General features: G+C 44.2%; 1 protein-coding gene across 1 annotated transcript in view; it reads left to right on the top strand.

The window, feature by feature from the left end:
* Positions 1-11,677, top strand: part of fat4 (FAT atypical cadherin 4) — a 106,648-nt gene extending 94,971 nt beyond the window's left edge. Inside the window, 6 exon segments of the mRNA XM_061787143.1 lie at positions 928-1,013; positions 2,661-2,840; positions 3,167-3,291; positions 5,163-5,380; positions 6,560-6,821; positions 8,722-11,677. Of these exon segments, the coding sequence (XP_061643127.1) occupies positions 928-1,013; positions 2,661-2,840; positions 3,167-3,291; positions 5,163-5,380; positions 6,560-6,821; positions 8,722-10,628 (2,778 nt within the window). The 3' untranslated portion in view covers positions 10,629-11,677.
* Positions 11,678-12,328: the final 651 nt, after the last annotated feature.

Below are 12,328 nucleotides of genomic sequence, written 5' to 3'. Positions count from 1 at the left end.
GTGGTATTTGCATTGCGCTATGGTTGTTGTGCTGCACTGATTTTCACGTTGGCATGATGTAGTTTTAAAGTTAACAAGATTGACATACCGCCAAAAGCATGTAGCTAGCATGCCATTCGCTAGATAGCGGCTTAGGCGCGGGAACTTGGTACACCCATGTACCGTAAATACCGTAAAAATGTAAATAGGAATATATAGTATGAATGCATTTCTATTACGCACTAACATGCTACAAGAAAAAAGTCAGTGACCTGACTAATCTGAACGTAATAATTTGTTTCAAGGAAATATGTTGAAGATTTGTATGTTGGGGAGGAGTTAAGCCTTGGTTAGTAGCAGAAGTTACTGAGAGTCTTCCATGCATGTGTATGTTTTTGCTGTGCTGAGTAGCTTTTTTTTTTTTTTAAGGGTAATGTAAGATGAGGGTCACGGGTGGTGGTACACTTGACTGACTTCAGGTTCAGTTCCCACTCAGTGACGGTGTGAATGTGAGTTTGTAGGTTTCTAAATCTACAAAGTGCAACTACGAATACCGCTACACCCCTTATCATTGTATCATAAGATTACTTGCCGAAATTGTGTTTCAAGCTCAAAAAGTTCTCAAGCTTGTCACCTTCGTTAGTCGAGATGTACTCCCGCTCCACATAAATATTGATGGATCCAAACTCAAGATCAACTGAACTACATGTGGAATGCGGCAAAAGTGCTGCCTGACCCTAATTATTGCCAGTGAGAAACCTGCTGACAGGCTGTTTGTACTTGTGACGGTGCAACAACTGCTGCACACAAGGCCTGATTGTGCGATCTGGACTCTTTGTAACTTCCGAGACTCTTGGCACATGTACAAAGAGGACACTTTGGTTTATTGGATTTGTCTGGGAAGAATCCCCCTGCCCCCCTCGTGACTCGCAGTGTGCTGTTCTGCAGGCCGCCTCGTTGACCGTGGACCTGTGCGGCGACGACCAAGAACCAGGCTACTGTGCCGTGAGCAACGTGGCAGTTCACACCGACTGGTAAGACAAAATCGCACATGCATGCCAGCAGTGTTTTTTCCACCCTCTCTCCAGTTCAACTGTATATGCTAAAATTGGGATGACACATCCAATTCCTAAGGCCTGGAAAACTCCACAATTAATTATGACGGAATCCAAATGTTTGCTTCCACCTGTTATGTTTCTTTTGCTGTGTAGCATAGTAACTCAACCCAAAAAATAATTCAAGGCACATTTCCCACCAGTGCAAGCTAGCCGAGCTTTTGCCAAAGTTTTGTCAGGAGTTGCGTGTCTGCTGGTCGTCACCGTTTAAACCAAAAACGTTTTTGGCCTTTATTAGAGGGGCGTAAAATTATCCCGCCAATAACAGCGGCAGGAAAATTGCCGAGTACTCAAGGAAAGACTTAGCAGTGTAATTTTTGTGTGGTGTTAATGAGTTTTCCTTCATCCTGGCCCGGCTATTGTCTCGCAACAGCTCGTAGCCGTCGTGCCGAGCGCCACGTTGGGAACAAGTGAGGTAACTTTAGAAGCTCGCTTGGCCGAGTTCACTGGAGCTGTCCAGGGCCAAGTTGTCCTCAGATAAAATTAAGAAAAGGTTTTTTTGTTTTTTTTCCTTCTCAATAATATGTTTGTTCCAAGTTGAACATGAGATCATTTGTCATTCTGAAGGAACCTAACTCCTGAGAAATGTCAGTAGGAACTTTCTTTAAGATGGCAAGTTTGTGATTAAAATCACAAACTTCTTTCATCTTTATTAATGTAAGTTGTGATTTCACACTGATAAACTATACATTTTTAATGCACAGCTTGTATTGGCTCAAGCAATAGCATGTACGTGTATGAAGGTAAATGTACATGTTTCTGCAAAGCTAACAAGTAGGAGACAGACTTTGCCCTTTGAGGGTAACCAAGACTTTGAGGAGATAAGACTTAATCAAGACCAAGATTTAGAGGAGGTAAGACTAAGTCAGACCCAAGACTTTGAGGGGTTAAGACTACGTCATGGCCAAGACTTTGAAGATTTCAAACTAAAGCAAGACCTAGACTTCGAGGAGTTAAGAAAAGGTCAAAGACCAATTTCTTTGAGTGGTTAAGACCAAGACTTTGAGGAGTTGATAAACATTGTCCTTATAATTACAAAAAATGAATGAATATATTGTTAGCCTAATAGCATAATTGCTGAAGTCATTTTTGAGCATTTTCGAGAAACAAACAAAAAAAACACAACAAATTAGGCTAACGATATTGTGAATGTATGCAAAGAATTCTATAAATGTTGACAAAGCTAACCATATCATCATAGTATCAGGTTGATATTTTACATTAAAATGAACATAATTCATAGTTTAAGGGTTAATTTAGCCACCTGCTTTTGACATGAATGCATAAATCAGTAAATATACCTTCACTGTCAGTCATATGCTAGAATCATTACGTTTTAACCAAGGTTGCTGACATTTGGTTAATTAAAAAGTCTGCCTTTCTGTCTTTGCTTTTTTCCTAAACAAAGCAAATGGGGAAGATGTGGTTTGAATTTTTGCAGGACAGGTCTGGGGCTACTCATAAAGTGGAGTTTCAAGTTTTCTTCTTCTTGCACAGCGACTATATTCCGACATTTGATTGTGGATTTGTGTGTGTGTGTGTGTGTGTGTTTGTGTGTGTGTGCAGGCTCCTGGATGTGGAGCCCAACCGGCTCTCGGTAGGGGGCGTCAGGTCAATTGAGTCCGTCCTTCACCGACGTGGTCAGGTCGTCACCCACGACTTTGTGGGCTGCATCATGGAGTTGGCCGTCAATGGCCGCCCGCTGGAGCCCAGTCAGGCGCTGGCATCTCACGGCATCCTTGACAGGTCGGAAACCCCCCTAACCCGACACCCCAAGCCCCTTCAGTGCCGCTTTCACCCTCTCGCCATCTTGTCCGTCTCACTCCCATCTGTCCGTCTTCCCTCTTGCTGTGGGACATCTGCTCAGCCTTTACAGACATTCTTAAAAGCTGAGAGATACCAGAAACTGGTTGCAAACATTTTCTGTTGACGTGAGGACAGCTCTTTTAATATGCTAATCATCCAGGACTTCTTTTCGAGAGAGCCCATCTGCCTCTTTTCCTGGAGATTCTGTTCGGCCTGTCAAAGTGACAAATCTGATTGTCCCTTTTTTTTTTTTACATTTTCTTTAGATGTCCAAGACTGGAGGCAGCCTGCACCGCCAGCGCCTGCAGACATGGGGGCACCTGTTTGGACCACTGGTCTTGGCAGCAGTGCCAGTGCATGGACGGCTTCACTGGCATATACTGTGAGAAATGTAAGTCAATGTGCCTTTGAGGTGTCTGCAGCGCACACTTAATTATGCTTTCAAGATTATTAATGATCCCCCCCTGCATGAGTCATCGTATCAGTCTTAATGCCAGCTGCCTCGGACTCAGCTTTTTGTCTTTAATTATAAAAAGTGACAACTCTCTATTGTAATGCCAGTGCCTCTTTCCAGTGTCGCTGTTTTGTGTCAACCTGGCAATTTTCCTGCTTCGGTGGTGGTAGCAGAAGCGGGACAGGGATGTGACATTTCTAACTGGAAACGTACTTTTTCCACCGTGTTACTTTTAAAGCAATGGTCACATATAGTTTCAAACAAAAAAATGCATGCAATTTTGCAGGATGATGGTGTAAATGAGGCTAGGGATTATATCTCTATGTGAAAGCAAGAAGAACCTTACTTGTTTTGAAGGATGGACGAGATAGCAAGGATCATCCAAGACATTTCTTCAAACTTTCCGAGACAGTTTCTGGACACGAAAGCAGGGCACCTACGCGGGTGAATAACTCGTTGTCCATCCAACAATACTGCGTCCTTGTATACGATCAACCCAAAACATATGTTGTCAAGAGTAAAGTGTACTATGTGATCAAAATGCATTTTGCCTTCTGTTCCAGGAAATGTTAAAACCACAAACCAAAACGTTTTGACATGGTTTAAATAAACAAACAATTGGGGCTATGATTGGCCTCATTTTAATAGTGCCCAGTGGAATAGTGTACAGCTATGACTTTGTGATTCAATTTGAGATTAATATAAGATTTAGAGGTATAGGCAGCAAAACCACCCTCAGCACCCGCTCAAATTTCAAAGGTTTCAGAAAGGACCCTGCTGATTTTCAGTATTCCTCGTACGCGACTCACAGGGAGACGACAGAGACTAGGTTTATTAAACCGGGTGTTTCACAGCTGTTTGTCTTCCTTCTTCATAAAAATACCCAGAAGAAAAATGTGCGGCACAGCTGTACATCTTTCAGCGCTTTCGAAGGCGAAGACAGAGTAATGGTGTTGACACAGCTGGTGGGAGCTAGCCTACCTGGCATTGCTGTGAAGACAGCGTTATCACAGTGTCGTCGGTCTCGATGTTACTGTCTTTGTTGGCAAACATGGCAGGTTTGATCTCAACGTACACTACATTTGAGAGCGACATCGAGTCATAGATTTATTTCTTCCCATAGGAAATGATCTGTTCCAGGAAGATTTTGAATAGACTGCATGCTAAGAGTGTAAAATGAAATGAACCGCTATAACGCAAACACAATTAAATCGTAACTTTGATAAGGAGTGAAGGTCTTTTTACAAAAAGATGATATGCAGCTCACTTCCCGGTGTATCGTCCATTATTGTCACGTTATTCCCGCTTTAGTCACATTGTACTGAACTGCCGGGACGGAGACTTTCGCCACATTTCTTCCACAATAAGTTCCAGAAATAAAGGCCGAATTTGTAGTTCTGGCTAAGTCAAGACCAAGCCTGTTTTAGGAGTTAAGTCTCAAACTTTGGAGAATTAAGACTTGATCACAATTAAGCGTTGAGTTCAAATTTAGATTGAATCCCAAAAATTACAACATTCGATGTTCTACTGTAGACACGCACCACTTTCAGGAACTTTGGTTACAAGTACACTGTACTAATATTCTGCTCAGTGACAGACGGGACGCCTACATTCTTCAGTTAGGCTATGGTATCTAGTTACAAGTGCGAAATGAAGGCGCAATTTTTTTGGTTCTGTCTGTTGAATAAGGAAAATAACTGACATGAGTGTGCAGGCAGCTGCAGAGTAAAGATTCAAAGCCACCGGAGAACTTTGAAGAATAAGACAGATGATGAAGATTCTCTCTCATTGTCCCGTCTGTTGCGCAGACATCACAGCCGATACGGCGCTCTCCTTGGACGGCACCGGTCGCCTAGACTACGCCCTCAAGCAGGGCCCCAAGCGTGACATCCTGCTGAGGCGGTCGCTGCAGGGCGGGACCCCTGACCCCATCATTCGCAGCAGTCTGGAGGTCAAGTTCAGGACGCGTGGCAAGAGTGGGACGTTGCTGCACGTGCAAGAGAGCAGTAACTACACCACTGTTAAGGTAGGAGCGCAGACATTGGATCATTTCAGCAAATAAACTCTCCTCCCACTTGTCTGTACTGTTCATGTATCACCCATCATTTCCACGCATGACTTCCATGAAAGCAGCAAACAGGCTGGTGCTTTGGTTAAACAGCATAAGATTGATCCGACTTAGAAATAATGAAAAGCAACAGCTCTGGAATCAAATGTTTTCCAAGGGAAGTCAATGCCCCTGAAGTATTGAAAATGATCACAGGCGGAAGTCTGGAGTTTGACTTATCAACGCCAAGGACCAAAAGCGGTTATTATGAGGGGCGGCCCAGTCGACAATATGTGAAAATACACATCTTGAATATTATATTGGCCTTTTTCAGAAGGATGAAGTCAAAAGACAAGTAGAATGCCCACTTTACACTTAAGCAGTTAAGACTACGTCAAGACCAAGACTGAGATATTAAGACCAAGACTTTTTTAGGAGTTAAAACTAAACCAAGATTTTGGCAAGTTAAGACTGACTTTGAGGAGTGACTTTAGGGTGTTAAGTCTACAACAACACAACAGTTTCCTGGATATAAGACCTAGATTTTGAGGAGCTAAGATGAAGATATTGATAAGTTAAGACCAAGTTAAGTTAAGTTCAGGTCTGTGTGTGGGTACAACCAAGGCCAATACATCCATACCCAGATTTTGAAGAGACCAATTCAAGACCAAAGGCTCTATTTTCGTGACTAGCGCAAGTCCAGCGCTGCGCTTGGTGTATCTCTGCGAGGAGGCGGGTTTTTAATTTTGGCGACTAGCGCGGCCAGCATATTTAAAAAAGGGTCTCTCTGGGCCTCATGGGCGTGAACACAGACGACTTTATTCGCCACCAATCAAAGCGGCTTCTTTCATTCATTCCCTATAGTGAGGCGCAATGGCGATCTCGCATGACGAGAACTATCCGTGCATGACTGGTGCATTGTCACTTGGCCGGTGAGGCAAAAGACAACGTGATTAAAATACAGTATGAGCTGGTGATAATTGCAAGTGACTTAAATATGTCAGTGGGCCTGAAGAATTTATCCCCACCCATGCACGATCATTTCTGACAGATGTACCAACTCTGTCGGGATGTTGAATGACAAGTGTGAGTTTGGGAAATACCGGATTAAATAAATGATGAAAAATAAATGACCAAAACTCTGTCACCCTCCCTCAGCTGAGGAACGGCAACATCCACTACATCTCAGACGCAGGCGTGGGCGGCAAAGTGGAGCGGACCATGGGGGACGTGGTGCTGTCCGACGGTCTGTGGCACACACTCCTGCTGGTTAAGAACGGCTCCACCACCTTGATGCAAGTGGACAACAGCCACTCTCGTGTCATCCAGCATCCCACCCAGGACTTTGGAGGTCTTGGTGTCCTCACCCTTTCCCTCGGAGGGATCCCACGTGGTCCCGCACAGCAGAAAACTACGACAGGTGAGGTTCTCCAGAGTTTGTTTGACTGAAATTACAGTGCATGTCACACAATTAAGATTTGTTTGCTATCAAGTGGCATAATTGGGATATGCGTCATGTAGGGCTGTCACGATCGTATCTTTTTAGAATCGATTATCCGATAGATAGATAGATAGATAGATAGTTCGTCGAGTACTCGAGTAATCGCTGCCCCCCGTACTACTAACATGCATTTTATTCTCATTTATGAGGGCTGGACTTCTATCCTAAAACTGCGTATGTTGGTACATCATGTTATTGTTGTATGTTATTATTGCATATCTAATAGTGTCTTAACAGTCACTTACAGATGCTCCTCTGTGATTTTTAGCAAAGTTTATCAGTGGCCCAACACTGTGTCTGTCTGGAATAAAATGCCCGTGTGAAACATTGGTTCCGGCGGCGGCGCTAACATGGTGCCGGGTGGAACCAATTTTTTTTGGGGGGGGTGTCCCGGCGGCAACCTATTTTTGAAGTAAACGTAACAGAGTCATTGGATTTTCTCCCCCCCCCCAGCCCTAGCGTCATGGCAGTGTAAATTTACAAAAAAAAAAATGCATGAAATCGGATATCTTATGATCGGAATCAGGCCGCTTCCAAATGTAGATCAAAATACAATAAAATATCTGCCAGCACGAGTGCAGCGTAAATGCACAGATTGGATATTGGATACCCCATCAATGCCAATTTGATGTCATCGAAACACACACTTCGTCACTTCGTCTGCCCAACCAACTCAAATAAACCCTGCTGTAAGTCGAAACTACAGTGAACGCATGGACGATTAAATATGGACCAAAAATGCAACATTAGAGGTTTTCAAAAAATCCGATATAGACATTAAAAACACAAAAAAAGTACACGTAAGAACATCCAGTTCTTGCATGTTAGGTATCACTTTGGTTCACCCCAAAGAAATGAATTCATCATCTGTTTTTCCATCTAACAAGTTTATTTCAGTTTGACACGGCTGAGATTTACCTGCTTTGAATTTACAGTAGTTGAACAAATGCTGCTTAGTCTGAATATCAATCACAAACAGGCGGGAAAAAAAGACCAAATAATAACTTAATCTGACTTCACCTTGGAGCGCTTTGCCTTTGAGGACTTTTGGTGTTTTTGTCTTTTGTTTCCTGTGTTTTTGAACTGAATCACAGATCAGATATCCTTGAGGCTGTGCTGAGGACAGTTAGGAAAAGGTGAAACAGAGTGTTTCCAGACAGACGGAATGCAGCATCGTAAATTTCCCATTTTTCGGGGGATGGAACACAAATTGAATGCCACAGACTAATATGGTAAAAATCATGATTTGTTGAAGGAGGGCATATTTCCGAGCACGCAGACTCCCTACCAACAAACTCTGATCTCAGCGGTGCCGTGCATCTTCTGTGTTAAACGATCAAACACAAAATGGCCTGACTGTGACTGCAATGAATTCAATAAAAAAAAAAAAAAAAAAAAATTTAAAAAATAAAATAAAAATAAAAAATATATATATATATATATTAACATTACTGAGGTTGTGTTGTTTGACAATACACAAAGCCAGAGATTAAATTACATACAGACACACTCATCAAACACAGATGTATGTCTGGGAGCTGCAACAGCTCAGACTATGGACTCTCTGTTTTGGATGGAATGCTTTCCATTTTTCTTTATGTAAATCAGCAAGTTAAGCATGTATTTGTTTTCTACCAATTAGCTGTCCAAACAGTATTCCTTTTGTTGTAATTAGAGCTCCCAGTTCCTGTTTGTTTGAGAGGAAATGAGCAAGCACCAGCTCTAGCAAATCAATCAGCGCTGATCTCGCTTCAGGAAACTGTTGTGTCCTCCTCGCTTCTAATGGCTGTTTGTTTTCGCCCACTTTTTTTGTCCGCAGGTTTCGATGGCTGCCTGGCCTACGTGAAATACAACGGCGAGAACCTGCCTTTCGCCGGAGAACACAGCCTCGTCGCGTTAATGAAGACCAGTCCGTCTGTCAAGATCGGCTGCAGAGGTCCGAATTTGTGCGAGAGCAGCCCATGCTGGGATGGCCTGATGTGCATCAACCTGTGGTACACGTACCAGTGCGTCCCACCCGGCGACTGCGCCTCCAGTCCCTGTCAGAACCACGGAAGCTGTGTGCCAGAACCCCGTTTGGGTTTCACCTGCGTCTGCTCCGAGTTCTACACCGGAAAGACGTGCGAGACCCAGGTGGCCTGCCTGGGTGTCCAGTGTCCTCAAGGGACCAGTTGCAAGACAGCCAACAACGGCGGCTTTGTCTGTAGTCCAAACCCAGCAACGGAAGCAATGGTTCTCCCTATTTGGGCGGTCCCCGCTATCGTCGGCAGCTGTGCCGCGGTGCTCGCCTTGGTGGTACTCAGTCTCATCTTGTGCAACCACTGCAAGGACCGCAACAAAACCAAAATGCCAAAGGACTCTACGGAGAAGAAACCCAAGGAGAAGAAGAAAAAGAAGAAGAAGGGCAGCGAGAACGTGGCGTTTGATGACCCCGATAACATCCCGCCATACGGAGATGACATGACGGTCCGCAAGCAACCAGAAGGGAATCCCAAGCCGGATATCATCGAGAGGGAGAATCCATATCTGATCTACGATGAATCCGACATCCCTCACAACAATGAGGCTGTCCCGAGTGCTCCCTGTGCCCCTTGTAATGGCCCGGAGGCCGATATCGAGCACTACGACATCGATAACGCCAGCAGCATTGCGCCATCCGACGCGGACATCATTCAGCACTACAAGCAGTTCCGAAGTCACACTCCCAAATTCTCCATCCAGAGGCACAGCCCGCTGGGCTTTGCAAGGCAGTCCCCGTTACCCTTGGGTGCCACCAGTTACACCTACCAGCCTCAGTACACGCAGGCACTTCGATCCACCCCGCTCAGCCACGCCCACTCAGCATGCCCCACACCGAACCATCTTTCTAGGCACTCCCCAGCCCCGTTTACCAAGCCCTCCACCTTTTACAGAAATACTCCGACCAGGGAGCTTAACCTGGCTCGTCGTGAGGGCAGCCCCCTAGACCTGCACAATGACATGTGCCAGCCGCCGCCCATGTTCAACTACGCCACCCGGCTGGGGAGGCGCAGCAAGAGTCCACAGACCATGGCCAGCCACGGCCACACGTCCCGCCCGGGGAGTCGGCTCAAGCAACCCATTGAGCAGATCCCCCTGGAGACGGGGCCCCCCGTGGGGCTTTCAATCGAAGAAGTGGAGCGGCTGAACAATCCGCGTCCTCGCAACCCCAGCATCTGCAGTGCCGACCACGGGCGCTCCAGCTCGGAAGAGGACTGCCGCCGGCCTCTCTCACGGGTCCGCAACCCCGCTGACGGCATTCCCGCCCCAGAGTCCTCTTCAGAGAGTGACTCGCATGATTCCTTCACCTGCTCGGAGATGGAGTATGACCGTGAAAAACCCGTTTCTTACAGCTCCCGGGTCCCCAAGCTCTCGCAAGTCAATGAGTCCGACGCGGACGACGAGGATTACGGCGGGAGGCTGAAACAGAGGCGGTACTCGAGCCGCCGGGCGGAAGGGGGACCTGGTATGGCCCAGTTGGCCCCCAATGAGCAGCACAACACCCTGCCTCACAAACTGGGCCCACCGGCCGGGGCCTTCAACTGGGACAATCTTTTGAGCTGGGGCCCCGGTTTTGGACATTACGTCGACGTGTTTAAGGACTTAGCCATGCTTCCGGAAAACGCATCGGCGAAGGACATTGAAATGAACAGTGGGGACGGCTCTGTCACCATTCTAAATGAAGGAGAAGCAGAACAATACGTATGAGACTATTTATTGTATGTTGTAGCTTATTGCGACGTTCGCCGCAAAAAGAACGTCGGACTGTGTCGGTGTTTTTGAATCGAAAAATAATGACGACTTTCAATGCAGTAAGGCAGAACCGACGGCACCTGAATTCACCTTGGAAAGGTTTTACCAGTCACCGTCCACCTGATCCATCATGCGTTGTTTGCACCCTTTGAAGAAGACCGCGTCTGAATTCAATTGACCTCCATACGTGTTATCTTGATGAAACGTTTCTGTTCCTTATTACCGATATTGCCTCTCCCTCGCAGCCCGAAAGATAAGACGCAAGATTCAATTAACACTCCCAGCTGTAAAACGAAACAAAACTCCTGTTCATTCGTTGTCGGTCGAGCTTTAATTCCCCCACAAAGGAAGCATGTGCGTTTTGACGGCGTCGCACCTTCGGACTCCGCGTGAAAGTAAAAGCACTCCGATGTAAATCACGCCCATTCTCTGCCGGTTATCGCCTCAACGTTTGTTTTCTCACAGAAGGCTGGCTAATTGCTCCAAGAGTGACAGTGAATCAAGTCGCCTGCCTTACACACATTGGAGGATTGCAGCACGGGGAGAAATATGCTGGTTATTTTTGTTTTGAGTGGTATCGTTTGCATTTCAACTTTTCTGACATTTTGTTTTTCAATCAACATGATGACATCTTTTGGATATTTTTTGAAATGACCCAAACAAACAAACAAACAAAGACTGTGTAAATTGTTCACACAATTCAAACGTGGACTCATTTGTCATTGGTGTATTCGTCCATTATGTTGATATTATGTTGTATGGTTGCTCTGTTTTTGTACTGTTTATTAACTTAAATTACTTAAGCTGTGTTTTTATGGATATTTTTTCATAAACCGAAATGTATGTTCTTACTTTCGGGGGAAAGTAAGGGTTAAAGACCTATTTTTTACATCTGTTACATATGTAACGTCAGTATTTTCCACTTTTTATGAAACTATAACATGCTGTATGCTTTGTACTTGTAAAAAAGCCAATAACAGAATAAAAAAAAATATTTATTTAAAGCTGTTTGGTGATCGTATTGCAAACCATTTGGACAAAGTCAGGGCAGACAGTCAGTAGTATTTCCAAAGTGTAAATTCACTCATTTTCCCTCTTTGTAGATTTTGGGGGAAATATTTGTTCAAACCTAATATTTTCCCGTTGTTTAAAAAACAAAGGACAGAAATATTCTAAGTTCCAGACTATGTAATATATAATAATATTACAAGAAAAAAAGGTATGAAGCCATATTATTCGGAAAAAATACAATTTCTAGCATTTCAAGAGTCATAGTTTTTGCGAAAATATGAAGAGAATACCACTAATATTCTGAAGTGGCGTTATATGAGACAAAAAAGTCATGATACGATGATAAACTCAATATAGGAATTCAAATAGCTGAAATATTACAAAAAGAAATTCTCAGAATGTTATGAGATTGGTTGCAATGTTGTGGAAAAAAAAGTTCCTTTGACATTAGTAACAATATTCAGAAAAAATTGATCACGAGAATAGTCGCAATATAACAAGGGGAAAAGGCTTCATTTTATGGAATTTGTTGCAAATTGCGAAAATAGTCCAAATGTTATGGAATAACGCCATAATATTATGACAAAAAGAAGTAGTACTATTACATTGAAAATGTCCTGATTTACGAGAATAGATTTGTAATT

Source organism: Phyllopteryx taeniolatus, chromosome 10, assembly GCF_024500385.1.
Source record: "Phyllopteryx taeniolatus isolate TA_2022b chromosome 10, UOR_Ptae_1.2, whole genome shotgun sequence".
NCBI lineage: Eukaryota > Metazoa > Chordata > Actinopteri > Syngnathiformes > Syngnathidae > Phyllopteryx > Phyllopteryx taeniolatus.
This window is presented reverse-complemented; position numbering and strand designations above follow the sequence as displayed.